This window comes from Ovis aries, chromosome 1 (assembly GCF_016772045.2).
Source record: "Ovis aries strain OAR_USU_Benz2616 breed Rambouillet chromosome 1, ARS-UI_Ramb_v3.0, whole genome shotgun sequence".
Taxonomy (NCBI): domain Eukaryota; kingdom Metazoa; phylum Chordata; class Mammalia; order Artiodactyla; family Bovidae; genus Ovis; species Ovis aries.
In genome coordinates, this window is record NC_056054.1 from 106,086,191 (window position 1) to 106,109,209 (window position 23,019).

General features: G+C 54.7%; 3 protein-coding genes across 4 annotated transcripts; 2 read left to right on the top strand and 1 right to left on the bottom strand.

The window, feature by feature from the left end:
- Positions 1-383: 383 nt before the first annotated feature.
- On the top strand, positions 384-3,440 carry LAMTOR2 (late endosomal/lysosomal adaptor, MAPK and MTOR activator 2). 2 transcript variants are annotated; one of them, XM_004002602.5, is made up of 4 exons: positions 384-539; positions 822-984; positions 2,926-3,015; positions 3,238-3,440. In XM_004002602.5, exons 1-4 carry the CDS (start codon positions 472-474, stop codon positions 3,292-3,294), a joined length of 378 nt encoding a protein of 125 aa, XP_004002651.1. In that variant the 5' UTR covers positions 384-471; the 3' UTR covers positions 3,295-3,440. The 2 variants fall into 2 exon arrangements, with proteins under 2 accessions (XP_004002651.1, XP_060258600.1); XM_060402617.1 differs by having other exon boundaries at positions 2,926-3,440.
- A 1,191-nt stretch (positions 3,441-4,631) lies between these two features.
- On the top strand, positions 4,632-11,424 carry RAB25 (RAB25, member RAS oncogene family). The gene is made up of 5 exons (XM_027976329.2): positions 4,632-4,894; positions 8,123-8,318; positions 9,798-9,991; positions 10,620-10,700; positions 11,086-11,424. Exons 1-5 carry the CDS (start codon positions 4,852-4,854, stop codon positions 11,211-11,213), a joined length of 642 nt encoding a protein of 213 aa, XP_027832130.1. The 5' UTR covers positions 4,632-4,851; the 3' UTR covers positions 11,214-11,424.
- Positions 11,425-12,254: 830 nt separating this feature from the next.
- On the bottom strand, positions 12,255-22,283 carry MEX3A (mex-3 RNA binding family member A). Its single transcript, XM_027976334.2, has 2 exons — positions 21,365-22,283; positions 12,255-17,798 (listed from the first exon to the last, which is right to left on the bottom strand). Exons 1-2 carry the CDS (start codon positions 21,816-21,818, stop codon positions 16,690-16,692), a joined length of 1,563 nt encoding a protein of 520 aa, XP_027832135.1. The 5' UTR covers positions 21,819-22,283; the 3' UTR covers positions 12,255-16,689.
- Positions 22,284-23,019: the final 736 nt, after the last annotated feature.

Sequence of the window (23,019 nt, forward strand, 5' to 3'; positions counted from 1 at the left end):
CTAAGTAGTATCTCTCGCCTCATCTCACCTAACTGTATAATGTAGAAAACTGCTTTGAAAAGTAACCAAAGGTGTGCCTGACAAATATAGGAATTTTACTTTCTTTTAATTACTGAATCGTGACTTGTCATGCGGATATGACTTTCCTCTGCCCGAGGGGGGGTATTAAATGTCCTTCCAATACTGCCACTGTCCTTTCACTCCCGCTCTTTTCCCGCATAACCGCGTGGTCGCACTGGAAAGGCGAACTATAGTTCCCAGGGTGCCTCGCGAAGCCGCGGAGAACTACAATTCCCAGCGTCCATCGCTGTGGGGCAGGGTTGAGTCGGAACCACAAAATCAGGCCTGGAAACTACAACTCCCAGGGCGTTCCGGAGCAGGTCAGCTGGACTACGGAAAGCGACTGGCGGAGGCCGGCAATAAGAAACTCTGGGTTCTGGGTGCAAAAACCCAGGGTTAGGAGCCTCAGGCATGCTGCGTCCCAAGGCTTTGACCCAGGTGCTAAGCCAGGCCAACACTGGAGGTGTTCAGAGCACCCTGTGAGTGCGGACCGAGAAGCCGGGTGGCGAGCACTGGCATGGGGCAGCGCGCGACTCTCCGAGGGAGGGCTGGGGAAGGCTCTCTGGGAAGGGAGGAGGTGGCAGAGGGGGCAGCAACTAGGTGAATCTGACGGAGAGCCCCTTTTGAAAAGGAAACCGACGTGCTAGGTGCTCTGGGCACGTCCCAGGACACACTCAGTCCCAGTGGCGGGAATTGGGATGGGTACGGAAGAGTTTGACTCCCTCTTGAGCACGTTGATATCCCTCCTGATTCTTCATCAGGCTGCTGAATAACGAAGGATCTCTGTTGGCCTACTCCGGCTATGGGGATACAGACGCCCGGGTCACCGCGGCCATCGCCAGTAACATCTGGGCGGCCTACGACCGGAACGGAAACCAAGCGTTTAATGAAGACAATCTCAAATTTATCCTCATGGACTGCATGGTATGAAGAAGGGATCCATTCTTCTGATCCTAAGGGGATCCCAAAGGGCAACCTGGACCCCATCCTGGATGGTTGGAGGGCCAGGGAAAGGATGTCTGGAAGATAGTACTAAGAGTTGGTCTGCAGCAGCATTTATGATAGGCAGGACCCTATGCATTGCTGAGAAAGGAGTCCTGGAACCGAGGTCTGGCTGGGGTTCTGGTTTTAGCATTGGTGAAACGTTGGGTAAGTGACTTAACCTCTTTGAGCTTTCTGACCACTCCTGCAAGGTGAAAACAATAATCCCCTCCACCACACCATGCACACAGGGTTATTGTGATCAAAGGAGAGGGTGAATCTAAACTGTAGAGCGATATGCAGACACAAAGTGTTGTCATCTGAGATTAACAGAACCCAGAAGCATGGCAGAGTCTCTAGACCCTGCCGTCCATTCACTTTACAGAGAAAGGTCATGAAGTCCAGGAAAGGGAAGTGGCCATTAGACTGTGAACTTCTTGGAAACAGAAACTGGCTCATACATCTTTATATCTGTCCAGTCAACATATTTTTAGGTCCCTGCAGTGTTCCCAGGGCTAGGGGAAAAGTAGGAAAGAAGACAGACAAAAACTGCCACCCTAATGAAGCTTACAGTCTTGCATATGAACTTACTGTAAAATAAGTTCATGAGTATGTTTTGTAACATATCTATGTACGTTTAAAAAGTAGTATGTTAGGTATTGAAAATGCTAGGGGAGGACTTCCTGGTGATCCCATGGTTGGGACTCGGTGCTTTCACTGCAGGGGCCCCCCGGGTTTGACCCCTGGTCAGGGAACAAAGATCCTGCAAGCCATGTGGTGTTACCAAAAAAATAATGTACAAATTAGAAGAAAATGCTATCGAGAAAAAGCAAGGAAGTAAGATAGAGAGGATGTGTGTATCAGGGACAACGTCGCTGAAAAGGTGACATCTCATCAAAGATCCATCTAAAGGCGGCTGGTAGGCCATCTGCGTTAAGAACATTTCTGATAGAACAGCAAATGCAAAGGCCCTGCGGCAGAATGATGCCTGGTCAGGGATAACGAGGCTGAAGTGGCCAGAGTAGCATGAGAATGGGAGAGGTTAGTAGGCGATGCCAGAGAGGCAGAGGGCACGACACCTGGTTCTAAGCACATGGTGCATACTTAGTGAAAATTTGCTGAACCAAATTGGGAAAGCCCCAAGAGTGAATTCTCCTGGAAGGATTTCCACTGCACCTCAGCCACCTACCTCTTCCTCACTCCCTCCATAACCACAGATGCCAGTTCAACTGATGATTCCTAGGGTCCCTAGCCTAGAGCTGGTGCCATAAGGGCAATAGCTTTCAGATGTCTTGACCACAACCCAGCCATACGAAATATATTTTCAGCCGGAGTCTAGTAAAACAAAAGCTTTATGAAACAGTACTTCCTTTGCTGTATGCAATACACTTTATTTCTCTTTTAATGCTGATCAACCTTCTTAATTGATCTGGGGCTAGTTAGCCCTGGCGCAAACCTACAGCTTGAAAAATATGATGTTGGGAAACAAGGAGAACTATAAGTTGGGTTGTGTTCTCCCCTTACAGTGTCACTGGGGGTGAAACCATAATAATAACATCACCCATCTGGACAGCCCTTTGTAGACACCGGACTCCTTCCTGCGTATTAGCATCCTCAGCAATGGGAGTGAACTAGGGATTACAGAAAGAGAAACAAAGCTTCTGGGAGATGGAGTTTTCTCGGGTAACTTGGTTAGTGGGTGACTGTGCTGAGGCTAGAATGGGCTCAGGACTTCAGGTTCAGGGCTGGGGCTAAAGTCCCCCAGCAGAAGCTCCTGCCCTGCCTGGGGCATGAAAGGAAGATACAGGCCAAGAGAAGCCCTTGGGGAAAGAAGGGGCGAAGGGTGCAAGCAGATATCACATCCCTTGATATCACCCCCACCAGGAGGGCCGTGTAGCCATCACGAGAGTGGCCAACCTTCTACTGTGCATGTATGCCAAGGAGACCGTTGGCTTCGGAATGCTCAAGGCCAAGGTGTGTATGTGCCCATTCCTGTACACCCCTGGGCTCAGCCTTCATGCTCCATCACTGTATCCGCTCCCATCCCCACCATCTTCCCAGAGTCTTTCTCATGTCACCCAGTCAATGTCTGGGGTGGGCTCACAGCCAGCAGCTAGGGGCTGGGGGCTCAGCGGTAGGAGTAGACCTGAATTTAAGATGCCTCGAGCGGCAGGCCTTCTCTTCCCTTTCCCACAGGCCCAGGCCTTGGTGCAGTATTTGGAGGAGCCTCTCACCCAAGTAGCAGCATCATAATGGGCGTCGGTGAGCCTGGGATTCAGAAGAGTGAGATGACCACGTGGTGGGGCACGGCTCCCCGGGGAAACCTTCCTGGACTGTCACAGGGGGTTGGAGTCGGGGGACTTTGTTCTTCCCACGAATAAACGTCAACTGCTGTCGCATGTCTTGGCTGTTTGCTTGGATGGGGGGAATCAGAGGAGTGAGGAAGGAGCAGGGATTGTGCATCACGCGCTTCGCGTTCAGCTAGGATGCTTCCCACACCACTGTGGGCCCCAGCCACCACACGGTTTCTGGCAGAGGTGCCTAGGCTCCCTTGGCCGGGTCGGTTTCTGGCAGAGGTGCCTAGGCTCCCTTGGCCGGGTCGGTGCTGTGACTTCACCAGGCCCCTGCCACTCAGAGAAGAATCTTGCCCACCTGCTTGGCAAAACCTTGGGAGTGAGCCGAGGGGAACAATGGGCTGGTGGGGGTCACGTTGGACGAAGAACAGGCTGTGGGAGTTTAGTGTCCCTCAGTACCAACTTTGGGGGGCCCCTGTTCTACTCTTGGGATTGGGAGTGTGCCCCCTAGTGGCCTACGAGGGCCACCCCTTCCCTCTTCTCTGGGCATTCACAAGCTTACGCACACCCCTCTCCAGATCAGGAAGTCCTTTGCACACAGGAAGTATCTGCCCTGAAGCTTCAGGTCCTGGGGAAAGAATAGAAACAATTAAGAAGTCCTGGTCCAACAGTCAGACCCGTCCCTGCACCTGGCTGTTTCTGCCCCAGCTCCCCCCGCTATGCAGTGTCCTTAGAGCAAGGCTGGATCTTTCCCAGCGCTGTAGGAAGGGAATCATCCCAGGGAAGCTGGTAGGTTGCAAGTCCCAGCTCCACCCAGGTTGAGAAACTGCCCATCCCAGGTCCTGGGCTGTCAGGGAGGGGTAGAAGTTGCTGCATCCAAGATGCCCCTCCCAGAGCTCTGCCCTGCAGTGGGGTGACCCCAGGCCCTCCCCCGACAGCCCTTCCTCTGGTCCCCCCAGTTACTGCTCCTACTAGGCTCCAAGGAATAGCAGAAAGCTGTGTAGTTTCTTGCTCCCTGAGGGACTATTTCTCACTCACTAGTAGCTGAGCCCCCTCAGCCACAGGTCCCAGGAGCCTAGCAACGCACATTCAGTCCTCAGCTGGCTCTCCGAAGGTCCTGTCCCTGTCCTAGCTGCCCCCATTGTCACTCCCTTGAGCCTGCTCACGGCTTGCAAGAGCCCAGGCTGAGAGCAGACACCCAACCTGTCTAACCTGTCTGACGTCATCATCTCTCCACCCACCTGGGCTCCAGGTCTCCAGCCGCTCACTCTTCCTGTTCTCAGCTTCCTTCCTCTCAGATTCCTTACAGCTCTGCCACCTGCCAGAACTGAGCCTCCCTAGGCCCTGGCTAGCCTAAAGTCGGCCCTCGATCCCTCTCACTGCAGAAGTCTTACTCTCAATGAGAGGAAGGGCGGATCTAGGTGTCTTGAGAGCTGAGGGTTGAGGGCATTGAGCCAACGCGTAGACCCATCACTTCTGCCCTCGAAGACACTTGTGCCCTCCATGCGGCGCCAAGATGGGGAACAGAGCCGAGGAAGATTATAACTTTGTCTTCAAGGGTGAGTCGGGGGTCCATAAAGAAAGAGGAATACCTGAGAGAGACCCAGGAAGAGAACAACAGAGCCAGAGGGCCCCTTCCTGTTTTTGAATCAATTAGCAGGGCCCCCCTCCTAGGGCTCATCATTCCTTCAGATCAGAAAGTAAGCTTAAGGAGTGGGGCGGGGGTGGGATCTGTTTACAGGAGCAAAAGTCCTGGAGCTGCCAGAATGCTCTGCGGAAGTAAACAATGCTGATCACTCCTTAATGGTGCAAGTCGGGCTCTTCTGCCCCACTCCTAACGGAAGCCCCGGTCCCTAGGAAGAGTTAGCCACTGCGGCACAAGAGATGGAGGTGAGACTTCAGAGAGGATTCCCTCCTGAGAAGGAGGGACAAGCAGACTTAAGAGGAAGAAAGTCACCTTTCTGGGCAGCTGTACAGGAAAGGAGAGATAGGAAGATCTATACCATCCAGGGCTGGAGGAAGACACAGGGAAGATATTATGAATCGGGACCAGGGTCTAATAGAATCTGGAGAACTCCCAGCACCGTAGCCTTGTCAGTCTGTCCCTTGGCAGACACCGTGGGCTCAAATACCAGGAACTGGGTTTAACTAGGCTATCCCTGGAAGTTTGCATGTATCTTTCCAGCTCCTTTATCTCACCCCTGTGTTTAGCCAGTCTTGTGTTCCCTACCCCCACCTCCACACCTCCTTCAGGGCAGGGTGGACTGGCATCACTGTGATTCCCTGTCCAGCCACTCCACCCTCCCAGCCTCAGCCCCACCCTCCCTTGAGCTGGGACTCTCAGGAGACCAGGGCTTGGGAAACCTGTACTCCCAGCATTTTTCCCAGAAAGGGAGACAGGGTAAGGGGTCACAGTAGCCTGGGGCTGTTCAGATCTCAGCCCCGCCGCTTGCTTAGGAGTTATTGCAATTTAGGCTCACTAGAAGCAGACCCGGAGAAGTTTGGAGTATGAGATGTTTATCGTGGCTCAACAGCAGTGAAAGGAAGAGGAAGGACACAGGATCGGGCAGAGAGAGAAGTCACACTGCAAGGCAGGAACACAAAGCCTTGACCGTGGGCTAGCAGCTCTGGGCTTCCCCTCTCCTTGCTTGCGCGCTGGGCGCGGCTGCCCAGGAGAGGCATGAGCCCGGGTGAGGCTGCCTCGGCCGTCAGAAGCAGGAGCTGAAGAAGCAGCAGCTGAAGGCTGGGTGCTGCCTGCACTCCCTGCAGCGGGGGGCAAGGCCTCCCTGGAAGGCTCTTGTGGGCAGCACAGCTCACGTTCACCACATTGGCTGCGTTACCCTGTGCGAGTCACTGAACGCCCACCCCATGTAAACATGGGGTGATCCTAATAGTGGTACTTGCCTTGCGGCATTGTTGTGAGGATTAAGTGAGTTCAGACATTCAGGAGGGCACCGGGCATACTGGAGGGGCTCAATAAACGTTAACCATTAGTATCTCCATTTTTCAGAGGAGGATGAGACAAAGAACAAATAGTTTTCAAAAGGTCACACAGTCAGTATTCAGAGCCCTGGCTCAGAGTCCACCTCGTGGGAGGGATGAGATGGGGGTGAGGTTCCCAACAGCAGAAATGCATACACACACACACTCATGTTCATAAATCCTCTTACCTACACACATCCATACAGCTCCCAGCTCTTCCCTATCCTACACAAATAAGGAATTTTTGAAGTTGGAGTGAGCCTTTCTAGATTTTATAAACAGGGAAACTGGGACCCAGAAAAGATGAGCCACTTGTTCAGGGTCACATAGCTAGTCAGAGGCTGAGTGGGGACCAGGGCCCAGATTATGCAGTGCCCAGTCCTGGGACACCAGCCCGCCTTTCCAGAACCACCCTGGGTAGCTCCAGGCCAGTGGATTATGGGCTAGATTTAACATTAACCCCTACACTTTAATGCCAGCCCCTAGCTCACTCACAGTGGGTAAGGCTGGGCCATAGATCCTGCCCTTCAACCCAAAGGCTCTTCATGGCCCCTCTGGTGTATCTTTGTCCATGAAAACCTAAAGGTAAAAGCACCAGCCTACCAACAACAATGGGCTTCCCAGGTGGCTCAGTGGGTAAAGAATCCACTTGCAATGTAGGAGACACAGGAGACCCGGGTTCGATCCTTGGGTCAGGAAGACTCCCTGGAGGAGGGCATGGCTACCCACTCTAGTGTTCTTGCCTGGGGAATCGCATGGACAGAGGAGCCTGGCAAGGTACAGTCTATGGGGTCACAAAGAGTCGAACACGACTGAGTGACTAACACTTTCACTTTTCACCAGCAACAATAATGAGAGCAACAGTTTTGCATACTCACTGTATCCTGGGCAATATCTTGTTTACTTCTTGCAACAACTCCCAGTAAAATTGTTATTCCCTTTTTTTTTTTTATAAGAAAGAGAATAACAAGTTGCTGAAACCATGCATAACTGGTCCCACATCCAGTTCCATGGTCTTAAGCATACAAGACTGCCCCTTCCTGAGGATAACAGGATCCTAATTTCTTGCGCACACACACACCCATACCTTTCCCCCACCCACAGGTGTGTCAGCTGCCAAACTTTCTCCTCACCCATATTGCTATTCCCACCTCTGCTCCCCTCGCAAACACACACAAACTGCCCGCTTCTCCTTCCAGCTTGTATACATAGAAAAACGCACCTGTTCTCATATCCTTTCACCCAGAAATGTGCACCCCACCCCTCAGAGACCCCCTACCCTCCCTGTTACCTCACAACCCTTGAACGCCACTATCCACAAACCGTCCATAGAGATCACTCCCTCACCAAATTCACGGGCTGATTCTGCCGCCGCGTTGCAACAGGCCAGGCCGAGAGCCCTCGAAGCCCCTCAGCCCGTTTCAGGCTCTCGTTCCTTCTGCTCCAGGGTGGGTGCGTCACGTAGAGTTGGAGACCCTTGTCTCTGCCAGGCTTCCTGTGGCGCTAGTGGTAAAGAACCTGCCTGCCAGTGCAGGAGACTTGAGAGACGCAGGTTAGATCCCTGGATCGGGAAGATCCCCTGGAGGAGGACACGGCAACCCACTCCAATGTTCTTGCCTGGAGAATCCAATGGACAGAGGAGCCTGGCGGTCTGCAGCCCATAGGGTGGCAGAGAGTGGGACGCGACTGAGCGTGCGTGAATGGCTTTGCCAGGAGTCCTGGCTCCCTCCTCAGTTTTCTGAGCTACTCGTCTTTTCTGATGGGCAGACCCTCCAAGTTCAGTCCTTATCTCTCCACTCCTTCAGTGGTGCTGATCGGCGAGTCAGGAGTGGGGAAGACCAACCTGCTGTCCCGATTCACTCGCAATGAGTTCAGCCACGACAGCCGCACCACCATCGGGGTTGAGTTCTCCACCCGCACTGTCATGCTGGGCACCGCCGCTATCAAGGCTCAGATCTGGGACACGGCTGGCCTGGAGCGGTACCGAGCCATCACGTCGGCGTGAGCCCCGGGCTGGGGGTGTACTGGGGTGCTGGGGTGCTGGGGAAGTCAGGGTGTACCGTTGGAGGAGGTGTGGAGGAGGAGGAGGCAAGGAAACTCAGCAGGGAGTTCCCTGAATGGGACCGTGCGGCCACCATGGCTCAGGGGAGAAGACACGAGTACTCTAAGCTACGAACAGTCTGAGACAGGAAGCAATGATACTGACTGCTGGCGCCCAAAACAGGGGTCATCACCACCACTTACTTGTCTTTACTATGTGCCAGGGAAGGTACAAGACACTTTACACTGGGCATTTTATGTAATCCTCCAAATACCACGGGAATAAGGTGCTATCATGAATCCCTCTTTAGGTAAGAAGTTTGTGTTTCAAGCAGGTGAAACTGGGGTGCAGCTGCGATGGGAACATATTCTAGGATCGAGAGCACCCCCCCCTCACTTCTGCAGTGCTTTGTACTTGACAACCTTCACTATCTAACTGCAGGGTGAAAGGTTGGACTCCATAGCCACACTTTACAAAACTCAGAGGGCACAGAGGAACATAAGCCTCTTGATACTGGACACAGAGGGTCTCCCAGGCAGTGTCAGGCCAAAGATGGGGTGTGGGTGTGGGTGTGGGTGTGGGTGGTGGGGGGGTTGTAGGAAGCAGAAGTCGGGGGCTTTGTGGCTTTGTTTATGCATATTCATCTCTCTTGGACTGGTCACTTGACTCTTGCAAGCCTCAGTACAAAGGGAATAATTATATACCACCAGTCTGGCTTCCCTGGTGGCTTAGAGAGTAGGGCGTCCACCTGCAATGCGGGAGACCTGGCTTCAATCCCTGAGTCGGGAAGATCCCCTGGAGAAGGAAATGGCAACCCACTCCAGTACTCTTGCCTGGAAAATCCCATGGACGGAGGAGCCTGGGAGGCTGCAGTCCATGGGGTCACAAGGAGTCGGACACGACTGAGTGACTTCACTTTCACTTTCTTTCTTTTGGTCTGAAGAAGAGCTATCAAACTTCCAAGAGTGAGACTGGATGCTTAATAAGGGTGCCTCAGATCAGGGAGATTCAACTAGTTCTAGAAAGACGGCCATGAGACAGAAGCGCTGGGGGTCAAGGCGCTATGTGAGGGAGATTTTGGGTGTTGGGCATCCAGGAAGCTAGTTTAACCAGAGCCCTGGTATACATCCGTGGATAGCTGGGGCTAACATCAGAACAAAGACCAGAGGCAGCACAGGGGTTAGGAGGGAGGAGGGAGCCTGTGGTTTTGGAGAAGGGAGGTGAGTCTTCAGAGACCGAGACCAGTATCCTTGGAGGGCGTTCAGCATCAGACACAGGAGGTCCAGGCTGCCCTGTGTGCTTTGGGTCTCTGGACTGTACCCTTTATATTTCCCTGTCTCTGGTGCTCTTCTCTGGCTTTTAGCCTAAGAGCTCTGCTCTGAGGTTGGGCTTGATGGCCCTGACCTTGCCTCTGTCCACCCCACTAACCCCCTACCCAGGTACTATCGTGGTGCTGTGGGGGCCCTCCTGGTGTTTGACCTGACCAAGCACCAGACTTATGCCGTGGTGGAGCGCTGGCTGAAGGAGCTCTACGACCACGCCGAGGCCACAATCGTCGTCATGCTCGTCGGTAACAAAAGTGACCTCAGCCAGTCCCGGGAGGTGCCCACTGAGGAGGCCCGCATGTTTGCTGGTGAGAGCCCACCACAACCCAGCCGGACCCCTCCGGCTGCCTGCCAATGCTCAGCCCCTGCTCCCACTGTAGGGCTCTGGCCTGGGCTTCCTCCCCAGGGTCCCCCTACCTCCATTCTGTCTGCCTCAGAATCTCCTCGCCCTTCCCCTCAGTGACCCTGTGTCCCTCGGTATATCCCACCCCACTTGCCCTGTCTTTATGGGCAGTTATTCATAGCTGGTTTCAAGGCAGCCCACGTCGCCATGCTCAGAGATCCCAAGTGTGGCAGATGAGCTTTCTTTGTCTCCTGTCACACTTTGCCCAGGAGCTTTCTGGGTTTTTGAGGCAGCAGGATACAGGGGTTAAGGGTGGAGGCTGTGGGGTCCCACGGCCTAGCCCACGTCTCTTGGTGAGTGACTAGATATGGGACACAACGCAAGTTCTTTGTTGGTTCTCTCTGTTTCTGGGCTTCAGTTTCCTCTTCTAAAAGAGAGGAATAGTATTCCGACCTACCTTCCAGCTTGTTTGTAGGTTTAAATGAGCCACACATGCCAAGGGTTTAGTGCATAGCAAACATACATGGTAAAACGTGAAATAAATATTATTGTCTTGACCCTTCACAACTAACGGTGTGCTTCCTCTCCGTCAGAAAACAATGGGCTGCTCTTCTTGGAGACCTCGGCCCTGGATTCCACCAATGTCGAGCTGGCCTTTGAGACTGTCCTCAGAGGTAGAGCCCCTGCCTCCATTTGACAGGCACTGCCATCCCACCCTTGAGGCTTCTGTGGGCTGCGGGAGGAACGCAGGCACCCAGCCCTCGCCCGCCCCAGCTGATTCCTCATCCCCTCTGTGGGCCTCCCCAGCCTCCTCAGAGTCTCCCTCATACACCCCTACCCCTGTCAGCTGGAGCTTAGGGAAAGAACCAGAAGGCCACACTCCCAGGGAGCTGAGTCTTAGTCCCACTCCACCCACGTAAGTAGATGGGACCTAGGCGCCCAAACTCCTCTTCCTTCCAGCAAAACCCCCAGTGTTCAGAGAGGGGCACGCAGAGTGTGTATGGGGAGGGTGGGCTCCTAATCTTCGTCTGCCCTGATCACCGCCCTCTGCCTTCACAGAGATCTTCGCTAAGGTGTCCAAGCAGAGGCAGAACAACGCCCGGACCAATGCCATCACCCTGGGCAGTGGCCCAGCTGGGCAGGAGCTGGGTCCTGGGGAGAAGAGGGCCTGTTGCATCGGCCTCTGACCTGCCCCCACTGCGTTCCGGTGCCCCCCAGCCCTGCCAAGCTCCAGGAGCTTTCTCTGCCCTGTTGGTCCAGATGTCAGAGGGGCCAGTCCCCGTCCACAGCCCTGCGGAGCTCTAAGGTCTTCATGTGCCCCTCCCCCTCCCCAGATCTCTGTTATTGGTACCCTCCTTACAGACTACGGCCCTCCAATAAAGCTGTGTTTTATATCAAGCCTGACCATCCTGCTGCCTCCCCTTCATCTCTGGGCCCTCCTCTGAGTCCTTCTCCTTCCCCTCCCCTCATCCCCCCTACCGTATCCACTGCCCCCCAGGGCCAGCTGTCTCTGGAGTCTTGTGGTCTGGGGACAGTGCCAAGGGGGTGGGAGGTGCCCGCCCTTCCCTCTGCCAACCCCCAGGGCAGGTGGAAGAGGGAGCACAGCATGGCAGAGAGGGGGTATCTGGAAGAAGAGACAAAGGAAACCATCAGCGGGTACCATCTGGTGCCCTGGGCCCTGGTGCCAAGAGCTGAGGTCACTCCAATGCCAGGGGTGAGGGGAGGAGGCAGGGGGATGTTTAAGAAAAGGGGAGTCAGGGCTAACCCAGGCTGTGTATGCTGCGGAAGGGATTTTAAGCCTGGGAGGTAGAAGGCCTAAGTCTTCCATCCAGGTTTCTGCTTGACCCTGAAGAGAACGTGTGGTGTGTAGGGATGGATTGAATCTGGTGCAGACTGACGGGAGGGTTGAGCTCTCAGCTGGGCCCTTTCTCCGTCAAGTCCAGAAGCTGGCTTTCCAAGCAAGGTCTAGGTGGCCCTGCCTCGCCTTCCCCTGTTCTGCAAGGTAGGGTTGAATAAGGTCTCCTGGTGCCCCAAGGAACAGAAGGAGGTAAAAGGAGAGAAAAGAGGGGTTGAGTACTTGGAGACCCAAGTAGGACGCTGTGGAGACCAGACAGATAGGAGCCATCCACTTCATGCAAGGTAAGCAAGGTCACCCAGAATGACACTAGAGAAAACCCCACTCACCCCAAGGTGGTTCTGGCCAACGTGCCGAGGAAGAAGCCTGAGCCTTAAGTAATAATACTTTTAATAAAATTAAGTTCTTAATAGCACATTTAATACATTAACCCTCCCCCTTCTTGGTTTCTCTGCATTTTGTGCAACATCACTTTGACTTGATTATTCATGGGTCCGTTCTGTTTCCCGCCTTTATTTTGCTTTTGAAATGGTTTTCCTGGTGGATTTGTAACGTGTCTTCACTAGATGCCTCAAATTAAGTCTGACCACAATCCTACTCTACTTTCTACAGTGGAGAGACCATTCCCCTGCCCCAGGGCTGTCTCCCCCCACCCACCCTACCCCACCCGCACCCTCGAGTAGGGAAGAGGAAGCCCTCCCCACCCCAGACGCTACCTTCCCAAACTAGCGGGGTTCTTAGGACAAAAAGAGCAGGGGAAAAGTCTGTCCCTGGGTGGGGTGAGAAGAGTAAATTGGGGAGGAGATATGTTTGGGGTCTAGGGCCAGGGAGGGGCATGACAGAGTCATTAGTGTCATGGAACTTCTTGCTCAGAGTCAAGAGGCCTCTACACCCCCTTGGACAGGAGCAAGGGTGGGGGAACCAACCTGATTACAAGCTGGGGTTGGTAGAAGGCAAGTGCTTAAAAAACAAGTTGATTTCTCACAAGCAAAAGCCAAGCTCCCCAACTTTCTGTGGAGAGGGTCAGGGTACAGCAGATGACCTCTACTTGAACTCTTACAGATGGCAGTGAACAGAGAACAGATGGTTAGGGTTGGGGAGTCCCTGCTGCACCCCCTGACTCTGTACCCTTAGGGGCCAGTTCTCCCAGGCCTTCAAGGACAGCATCTCCATTCCACCCCAGTGGGTGGCAAGTCCTTGGTATCTAAGAGATAATAAAGCACTCCTGCAAATTTGTAAAGCACAGCTCAGCTTTAAAGGAGACTGATTGTGGAGATCATTCTTTCACCTGCTGCCATGGAGGTCAGAAGCTAAGCAGTAGGAAAAAGAATGGGGGACAGATACCCTCCAGTCCCCGTGAAGCTCTGAGAAAGAAGTGTGTACGTGTGTGTCTGTTGGTGGAATGACCTACCAGGCTCTTGAATTAATCAGAGGTAAAGTGGATTGCAGTTATACTTCAGGAAGGACTTCCTCAGTTAGACCTGGGAGAAGTTGTCTCTGGAGGGTTGAAGCTGGGCAGTCTTCCTCCTCTCAGAGAGCCCCAAGAGGACAAGTTTGGAGTAAGGGCTGCCCAAAGACAGGGAGCCAACCATGCTCTCCCACCTCAGCTGTCCCTAACCCAGCCCTCCTCTGGTTGAAATGATCAGTGTTCATGCTTTCAAAGACCCTGGGAGCTGAGTCCCTCATCTATTTGTCCTATAATTGAAAAATCCAAGGATTCTTAGAATCAACCCCAGCAGACTGGAAGGAAGCTCCCAACCATAACTAGCAACCTGCTCCACCCTGATATCTGAAGATGGGGGGGGGGGTGGTGCTCAGGGTGGACTCAGCCACTTCCCTCCTCTATTTTCCTCTTCATTATGACTTTTATACATTCTACTGGACCCAGGGGCCCTCAATGCTACTAAACTTTAAGCTATCTGAATATCGTCTACTAAGTAACTAGTAATTCTTTCTCTTTGTCTCTAGGATTATATGAAATAAATTTGAATTATTATTATTATTAATTATTATTATTATTTTGTAGTATTCTTTTCTTTTAAACCCCTCGGTTTTTCTTCTCTCTCTCATTTTTGGTTAAAAAAAAAAAACAAACAAAAAACTATTTCTCTTAAATCTCACACCTCTCTGAGGGTTCCCATAGGCCTGCTAGGCCTCAGTTCTGGACTTCCCCACCTTACTTGCCCCTGGGACCGGACAGGGGAAGGGATGGGGGGGACACCCCAGGATCCTCAGTCCTACTGCTTCTTCCTTTCTCCTTAATCCCTTTCTTTGTTTGGCTCTGCCAGCTCCCCCAAAGGGGAGGGGGAGAGGGAGGGGGAGCCTTGGGGGTGAAATCCAATCTACTTGGAGGGCCCCAGAGGGACCAGGTTCCCCTAGCCCCTGTCTCCACAAGCCATCCCAGGATGCTCCCCCGGAAAAGCAAACGACATTCCTCCCCAAAAAAATGTGGGGGAAAAAAGGAACGTAAACCAGAACATATATTAAAAACACTTTTTTAAGATTTAACTCTGAATACAAATGTATTTTTTTTCTTCTTCTCTCCCTACATATATTCTAAACCTTCTAAAGTTTTTTTATTTTTTTAAGGATCACTTTATCATAAAATAAAATATCCTTTTCATATAATAAATTACCTAATAAAAAGTCTTTTTTTTTCATATTAGCCCAGGTTCTTTGCTACATTTATACGGTAATAAATGCCTTTATTAAAATAGAATATTAAATTATAAAGAACTGCTTTTTTTTTTTCTATTTTTGTTTTCTCTCCTCTGTGTTGGTTGCCTATCTCGCTCCCTCATGCTTTCTCTCCTCTATTTTGTCTCTCACTATGTGTTTTGTGTTGGTTTCTAGGTTTGGCTCAATTAGTAAGAGTGGGATTGAATTTTCTGAGCCCCCTAGTGTAACAGTCTTCCGCCTTTGTGGGTAGAGTGGAGAGGGGGAGGGGATCGACAGACAGACATCCCATCTTCCCACCCCCCTCCCCACCCTCCCTCGGCGCCCGAGGGGTGCCCATTTGGTTTGGTTTCTATTGTACAGACATCTCAGGATGGCTCACATTGGCGGGAAGGAGGGAAGTTGTCACAGGCCAATTTTCCTGGCTGTGACCTCCTTCCGCTCCCCTCCCTGGCTGGTGGTCTGGAGGGGAAGGCTGAGGAGAGGTGAGTTAATTCACAACAGGAGGAAGGAGAGGAGGAAATCCCCTCTGTGCCCCCATCCCTGCACCCCCTCTCCAACCAGGAAGAATGGGACTCCCGAGCCTCAAGGCTCAGAGATCACTTAGAAAAGTCCCACCCTACTATATACAAGAATCTCCTAGGACCCCTGGGGACTCCCATCTCCCATCCCCCATCCCCTCCTAGCCCGGCCAGCGGAACCAGGAGGGTGGGAGGCTGGTGATTGCCCCAGGTGAGCAGTAGGGAAGCAGCAAAGGGAGTGCAAGGCCTATAATAATACATGATTCTTAGAACAGGCCCGGCTGCGCCCCAATCCTGCTTGGCTCTGGAGTGACCCCTCTCTGAAGACAAGGTCTCTCCTCAGAGGCTTCATGATTAATTTGTTAACAAGGGTTCAGGTCAGGTCCAGAGAGGGGCGCAGGGAATGGGGCACTGCAAGGGAGGAGGAACCCTGCCTCCCTCCAGCAGCGCCTCCTACTGCCTCCCTCCTGCTCCTCAAGAGCAGACACACTACCCTGGCTCTCCCCCTCCCACCACCAGAAAACCCAGCCCCCAAACTGCTCCCTAAATGTAATGCCCAAAGATGATAAAGGTGGAGGTTTGACCCTTTATGTACCCCAGTATTAGTCCCCTCTTCAAATATTCACTGAGAACAGGGATACATTCTATCAAGAACTTGAGGTGTTTCTTTGGAGGAGGAGAAAAGTGGGCCTCTGGATGACAAAGAGGAATTGAGGGGACCATCAAAATGTTTTTTCCCTCTGCCTCTCCCCAGGGGGATAGTGTCCCCAAAGCTGGGCTGGATGGAGCAGGAAGGAGAGGCGAGAAGGGAAGAAAGAGGAAGAGCAAGACAGGGCTGGTTGTGACAGCCAGCAAGGGGAAGCAGAGAGAAGAGCTGGAGGACAGAGTAAAGGAAAGAGGAAAATCCAAAGGGAAGGATGATGGGGAGGAGAGAGTGGAGGGAAAGCAGAGGAGCACGCCTCTCCAGACTCCTCTAGCCCAGCTTTGTGGGGAGGGGCGAGTTCTGAGCCCTTTATTGATTGACAAACTTCCTCCCCTTCCCCCTCAGAAAATCTATTCAGACTTCTGAAAGGGCCCCAACCCCCTCATACTGCTGGAAGCCCAGAACAAATCCTCAAACAGAATACACGGTGGTGGAGGGTCTAAAGGGTCGTGCTTGGAGGTCAGAGGTCAGGACCAGAGGCTTGGGGATTGTTGGAGCACCTCTAGATACAGATGGTAAGTCTCCCTCTCCCGTCCCCCATCCCCTCCCTAGAGGAAGGGGTAGTGTGAGTTGGGCGGGCAAGGAGTCAGGATGCCTTAGCGGCCACCTCTGGCAAAACAAGTTTCTCTTAGCTGCTTCCGGATTGAAGGGTGTGTTGAGGTATCAGAGTTGTAACTCTAGTAAAATTTCCGGCCTGGCCCCCCTCCCAACCTTTCCAGGACAGGGGGACCAGAGGCTCTGAAAGTGGCCCCGCCCTCCAGCCACCATCGCCTCCCCTCCCCCCTCCCCAGCAAGCGAGTATCTAAGCACCTTGCCCCTCAAACCACTGATTTGCAAAAGGCCCCAGTGGAAAACAGCTCCAGGAAGGGCCCCTGGGGAGCGGCCCCAGGAGGCCAGGGGCCAGGAGCTTAGGAAAATATTCGGATGGCTTGCGTGGCTGTGATGTGGCAGACGGGACACTCCGGGTCCGTCCTCTCACAGATGCGTACTGCACACTCCATGCAGAACAGGTTGTGTCCGCAGGGCACCAGTGCGGCAGTCACCTCACTCTCGAAGCACACCATGCAATCCCGCCCGCCGCCGGGGCTCCGCAGGCCGCCCCCCCCAAGTTTAGAGAAGCCCTGGAGCGGCTCTCCCGGCGGGCGTCTCGGGAGTCCTGCCAGCTCGGGCCCCGCGGAGGCGGCAGGAGAGCGATGCGCTCCCGGGGGCCCAGCGCGGGCCTTGGCGGAAGAGGAGGAGGAGGAAGAGGCGGAAGAGAAGAGCACCGAGGTGGGCGTGGCGTTCTCCTGGCCCGCCCAGAGCGGGGGGCTAGTCTCGGCCACTCCGTAGTACACGTCCTGCTTGCCCACGCCATAGCCAGGAAACAGGTACCCGCCATAGCCAAAGTCCCCTCCCTGCTCGCCGAGGCGCGGGGCCTCAAAGCCGGAGTCCACTCCGCACTCGCCGATGCAGCCCAGGCTGTTCTGCCGGAAGGTGGAGAGGGGCTTGCAGCCGGAAGGGTGCACCCGCCAGGCCTCGGAGTAGCGGCTATCCAGCGCGGCGTCGGGGCTCCCCGCCAGGAAGTCGTTTTCATTGTTGTACTCGAGGATCTTGCCTGTGCGGACCGCGATGTGCGTTTCGATCTCCTCGCGCGCGCGCTCCACGTTCCCCGGGGCACCGGTGATCTCGAACACCGGGTCGCGGTCCCGGCTTGGCGTGATAATGTACGTGTTGGTCTGCTGCTGGATGCGTTTGATGGTTGCCCCCTTGGGGCCCACTACCAGTCCCACCACGCGATAGGGCACCCGCACACGAATGGTCACTTGGCCGGGCAGAGCAGGCGCCACTCCAAAGGCGGCGCCCGACTTGTTGCGCGAGGCGCGGATCATGGAGAAGTGCTCCGCCGCTGAGATGATTTCCCGGCGGGCTGTGGCCACGTCCTCCCGCCGCCCAGTGACCATGAACACTGGCTCCTCGCCTCGCACGGGCGTCTTGATGTAGGTGTTGGTCTTGGCCCTCAGAGCCTTAATCTTGCAGCCTGGGATAGGGAAGGGAAGAGAGAAATCAACTCACAAGGCAAGAAGGTTTGTGCTGGAGCCAACAAGCTCCTGCTCCTACTCCAATACCCAGCCCACCAGGAACCTCTATCTACCCTTAGGAAACCCTCCCCCCCTACTCTAACCAGAACAATTCACTTACTGTATCTTAAATCTATCCAGGGTATCTATCAGCCACAGATTGCAAAATGTCACAACTTTCCCTTGAATTCCATGTAGGACCTCCAAATTCATGCACTCTTTGAAACCCTGCAACAATCACTGACCTTCCCAGACAAGCTGCTAATCTACTCACTAACTCCTCGACAACGATTGGCTGTTTCCCCCAATTTCTCTCCTGATTTCTGGCTACTCATACTTCCAAGTCGCTCAATCACCCACCCTGCCCTGCAACTGCGAATTCCAGTCTGTCACTGACCCTGATCTTGCCTCAGAAGCCTACAGTCTACTCCTCACTTGATCTCCATGCATTAAAAGTGTCTTCCAGTCTACACTGGGACGACTGACCCGCATCTGCTCCCATGCCTTCCACCCATTAGTGTCTCTCAGCCGGCCCCAAATTCACAGCAAGTTTTCAGCAACTCATGGAGTGTGGGAGGTGGAGAAGGGTCTGAGAATCAGTTTTAGGGAGGATAGGAGGATAATGACGTGTGAGGGACACAGTGCCTGACCTCATGGACACTCCTGCCACCCTGTCCCCTGGGGCAGCAGAGCCAAGATGGGCTGCGGGCTGAGTAAGGTGGGGGAGAAGGTGTTCTCGACCCATACTCCTGCTTTGAAGAAGGAGTGGGTAAAAGCTGAGAGGCTGGGGAGAGAGGCAGGAAGAGAAAGGAGAATGGCCCAGACAAAGAGAGACAAAGAGGGAGAAGGGGAAAGAGAAAGTGAGGGAGGCTGGGATGGCCAGACTGCAGTCTAAAGGTGGCAGACCTTGACGGCTGACTGGACAAACCTCTCTCCTCCTTTTCCGATTCCCTATCCCTGCCCCTATCTTCACACAGAACCTCTGAGACTCACATGTTTTCTCAAAGCAGACATGCTACATGTGTGTGTACATGCACACACACAGACACGGACCTAGAAGCTGCTGTGCAGCTTTCCTTTATCTAAACGTTATTTCTGGTGTAAGTCTAATGCATACTTTCACATACCCCTCTCCCCCATACACATGGATTCGCTGTGTTTCATCCTTTCATCCAGCCCACTCTTCCATCCCCATCATTCCCAGGACACACGCAGTACATTCCTATACACCCCTGCCCACAACTTTTGCCCCCATCCACATTTAGACATTCATACCTGTCTCCAGATATGCACTTACAGTCCCCTTTCTCACTCCCCAACCAATGCCAGCGGTCCTAGTTTTCTGACTCTGCCTAACCCTCCAACCATAGGCCTGAGGTGAGCTCATCTTTTTTTCCCTCTCCTTCCTCCACTCCAGATGGCTTCTTCTCCAAACCTACCAGATTGGCATGTGGGAGGAGAGAGTGGGTTGGGGGCAGCTCTCCTCACCTTCAAGAGACCTTAGGAAGGAGAATCTGCTCCTCCCTTGTCTTCAGACCTCTTGGCAGTTGAGAAGTCCTACCTGTTGTCAAGCCCACATCCTTGCTGCTTTAATATCAGTAAATGATTGGGAGGCATGGGGGGTGGGGGAAGGAACAGTGAAGGCCCTTCTACAACTTCTAATTGCATGGCATCTGACAGGCACCTGGGTTCTAGCTCTACGTTTTGGGCCCCTAAACTTACAGGAGAGCTGTTATAGGTGTCTTTGGGGACTGGAATTGGGGCGAGGAGAACAGGCCAGGTATAAAAGTAAGGAAAAAGCTAGAGGCCTAGAGATGCAGAACCGGTAGCGGATCTCGTCCTGTTCCAACCCTGAAGAAGCATCTCTTGAAGGGAAGACCCACTTGGCTTCACCTTCCTAGAGGTCAAATAGAGCACCACTGACACCACAGCAGGAGAAGGGAGGTTAGACAAGAAAAAGGACTTCCATTTCCTTAAGGAGTGAGGAGGAGGCTTGTCTTCTCTGAATAGGAGAAATCCCCCTACTTTTATGAGAGACAGGCCCATCTGATGCGGAGGCAGAAGAGGAAAGAATGACTCCATGAAATTCCGGGGCCTCCCAAGACCACCCCCGCACCCAAGAAAAGATAACAGTGTCCCCACCCGATTCCAGGGCTCGGGGTCCCTAGTTTCTGACAACAAGAGGAAATCCAACTTTTAAAACCAGAAATCCCAAGAGATGGGGTGCCCCAGGGGGATGAGGGCTACGCCGGGGAGTGGCATCTTTCCCTCCTCCATTCTGGATCTCCCAGCAAAATCCCCCCAACCCCCCACACTTCGGGTAGACGAGGTGTGATGTGGAGTAGGGGCCCCCCTGACCTGCCTCCCCTCCTCACCAGCCAGCAGCCGGCCTCCTCCTTCACTCCCAGCCGGAATGCAGCTTCTCTATTGTTCCCCACTGTGGGACAGCTCCTCCCCTGCTCCTCCCCCACCCCACACCTCCCCAGTCCAGCCCCCTTGCAATTTCCAAATCCCGCCCCCCCCACTCCCCTTTGGGAAACTGGGAGAGGGAAGGGTCCCCAGGATCCCGTCTGCTCAATCTGGACCCTTACCAACATTCCCACCCCCACCCGCCCAGGGATGCTGGAGCAGAGGAGGGTGTGGTATCAGACACTCTACATTGGATTAATTCTGTACCCACCCCCCCTCCCCAACAACACACCCAGACCCGTGCCCTCCAGCAAATCTCCAGGTGACGGTTCCTCACCCCTCAGCATGCCCCTTCCCACCCAGTCCTACTCTCTCACTACCAGAGACCCTTCTCCAGGCCTCTGGCCCCTTGCCGTGGCCAGCCCAGAACAAAAGCCTGAGAGGGAGGAGAAGAGGTCCACACCGGGACGTGGCACTTCGCTGGAGGCACCCCTTCCAAAATCCCATAGACCATCCAACTTTAGTGTGCGGGTGACCACGGGACTCCCTCCTCCCAGCAGCCCCCCTTCCCCACCTCACCCCCAGGCTGGGACCCTCCCATGAGCCACACCCCCTTCCATTCCTACACTCAGCCCAACAAAGAGACAGATACTCAGTCTGCCTTCCCGGGCCAGGTCTCCCCCAAAGTCTGTAACTCCAGGTGGCTGGGGGTCCCAGGGGTGCCCCCTCCCCAAACCACTAGTACATGCCGTAGTTGGGGCTCCTGAGTAACTCTTTTGCACATTCGACCAGTTTTTCTGGCTACGAGTGGACACCCCCTCCGGACAGCCTCCCCGGATTGGAAAACCGATCCCCCTCCCTTTTCCCTCTCTCCGAGAGAGGATATTTCTTTGTCTAAGGGCAGAGCCCTAGGGAAGGAAGGATCTGGAGGACAGTTCCAACTAGGGGGTAGCAGGGAACTTTGAGGCACTTCGGAATCAGGGTAGGGGGCGGGTCCCCCTTTGTGGGGAAGGGACTGAGCCAGAGGCGGGCAAGGAGGGAGGAAGTGAACTTTCCATGCTAGGGATGGGGTGCCCCCCAACTCCAGCCCCTCTCCGCGGTCCCGGCGCCCGCTTACCTTGCCTGCCCACGATCTCTGCCACGTGCTCGGAGGTGGGCACTGGTACACACTCGGTGGTGTTGCTGCTGCCCTTCAGGCGCAGCTCGGCCTCTTTGTAGAGAGCGCAGAGCTTGGCGTCGCTGGCCCCTTTGGGGGCGGTGGGGGGCTGGGGCGTCTGCGCCGCGGGGGCCGCCGTCGGGGCGGCCGGGGGCGCCGCGGGCGGCGGCGGCGGGGCCGGCTGCGGGGGGGCGGCCGGCTGCGCGGGGGCGCCGCCCCCCCCACCTCCCCCGTCCTCGCCCGCCGTGGAGGCGGGGGGCTCCCCCAAACCCAGGAGGCAGAGTTGATCTAGAGCCAGCTGAAGGGCGCGCTCGTCTTCCAGCAGCCCTCGGTCCTTAGCGCTTCCCCCGAAACATCCTAGTTCTCCAAAGCCCCCATTTCTTTCCATTATTCCAGATACCACTAGACTAGGCATGGCGAAACAAAAGCTGGGGGAGAGAGAGAGAGGGAGAGAGAGAGGTGGTGGAAGGGAAAAGGGGAGAGAGGAGGGGAGGGGAGAGGAGAGGAGGGGGGTGTGTGGGGAGGGGGGAACAAAGAACTGGGGAGGGGGGAAGAAAGCGAGATAGAAAGATAGACCCTCCCTCTAAGCCCCCCTCCCCAAACACCCTGTAACCCGACTCCCCTCGCCCCAGCCCCCGGGGTGGGGGTGGGGGGATAGAGAAGCAAAACCGAGAAAGCAGATCTCCTCTCCTCTCCGGGGGTGACGGGGGGGCGGGGGGCTGCGGGATCTCTGCCCCCACCCCTCCCGCCTCGGTCCCGGGAGTCTCTAGACCCCACCGTCCAGACGCCCCCCTTAGGCTCCCGCACCGAGCCCCAGTCCAGGAGCGGCGCTCAGTGGCCCCCAATAGAGCCCAGCCCCTTCCAGCGCTCAAACTCTTTTGTTTTAAATGAACTGGATGGAGCAGCATGGAACTGACGGGAGGGGGGCGCGCCGGGGGCGCCCGGGGCATGCCGGGAGTTGTAGTTTCCCGCCCTCGGGGGCGCGGGGACGAATTCCTTGACCCGAGGAAGACAGGGATGTGCCTTCGGTCTTTACGCTCTGCTGGGAGGCGAAGCTGGGGGTGGGAAGGCAGTCGAGGTCCCTCATTTTTAAAGAGGAAAGCAGTCAGTGTACAGAAACGGAACGGGTTGAAAACAGGCTAATGGAGTGTGCCCCCCTCCCAAAACGGGCTCCTTCGCTACCCCGGCCAGTCTTAGGTCCCTCTTTCTTATGGTAATGAGGCGGGGGGAGAGGGCGGGGAGCTGTCCCGGTTGGGCCTCTGCGGCTTTCTCTGGCTTTCTCTCCCCTCTTCCCCCTCCCTGCCGCGCTCCCTCTCCGCTCTCCGCTCCCCCCTCCCGTTCTCCCAGAGTCGATCCCGGCTCCCGGCCGCGGGCAGAGGTTCTCCGCAGAGCAGACAAAGCCCGCAGCGGCGATGCGTGGAGAACACGGCTCTGCGCGCTGGGGGGTGGGGGTGGGGGGCCGGGATGGGGTGCCGGGTTGGAGGGTGGGACCCCCTGGCAAAAGACGGGGTCCCCTCTTCCCCAAGCGGCAAGCCATCCCCCTTCCTCCCTTCCCTCCCCCCAGTCTCGGAGATCAGAGAAGCACCGACTGGGAGGTGAGTTAGTTAACATCCTTC

Coding starts and splice junctions, on each gene's coding strand:
- RAB25 (XM_027976329.2), top strand. CDS start 4,852: ATGGGGAACAGAGCCGAGGAAGATTATAACTTTGTCTTCAAGG. Junction 4,895..8,122: donor TTATAACTTTGTCTTCAAGG/GTGAGTCGGGGG, acceptor CCACTCCTTCAG/TGGTGCTGATCGGCGAGTCA. Junction 9,992..10,619: donor GGAGGCCCGCATGTTTGCTG/GTGAGAGCCCAC, acceptor CCTCTCCGTCAG/AAAACAATGGGCTGCTCTTC.
- LAMTOR2 (XM_060402617.1), top strand. CDS start 472: ATGCTGCGTCCCAAGGCTTTGACCCAGGTGCTAAGCCAGGCCAACACT. Junction 540..821: donor GGAGGTGTTCAGAGCACCCT/GTGAGTGCGGAC, acceptor ATTCTTCATCAG/GCTGCTGAATAACGAAGGAT. Junction 985..2,925: donor TTATCCTCATGGACTGCATG/GTATGAAGAAGG, acceptor CACCCCCACCAG/GAGGGCCGTGTAGCCATCAC.
- MEX3A (XM_027976334.2), bottom strand. CDS start 21,818: ATGCCTAGTCTAGTGGTATCTGGAATAATGGAAAGAAATGGGGGCTTT. Junction 17,799..21,364: donor AGAGATCGTGGGCAGGCAAG/GTAAGCGGGCGC, acceptor TCCCTATCCCAG/GCTGCAAGATTAAGGCTCTG.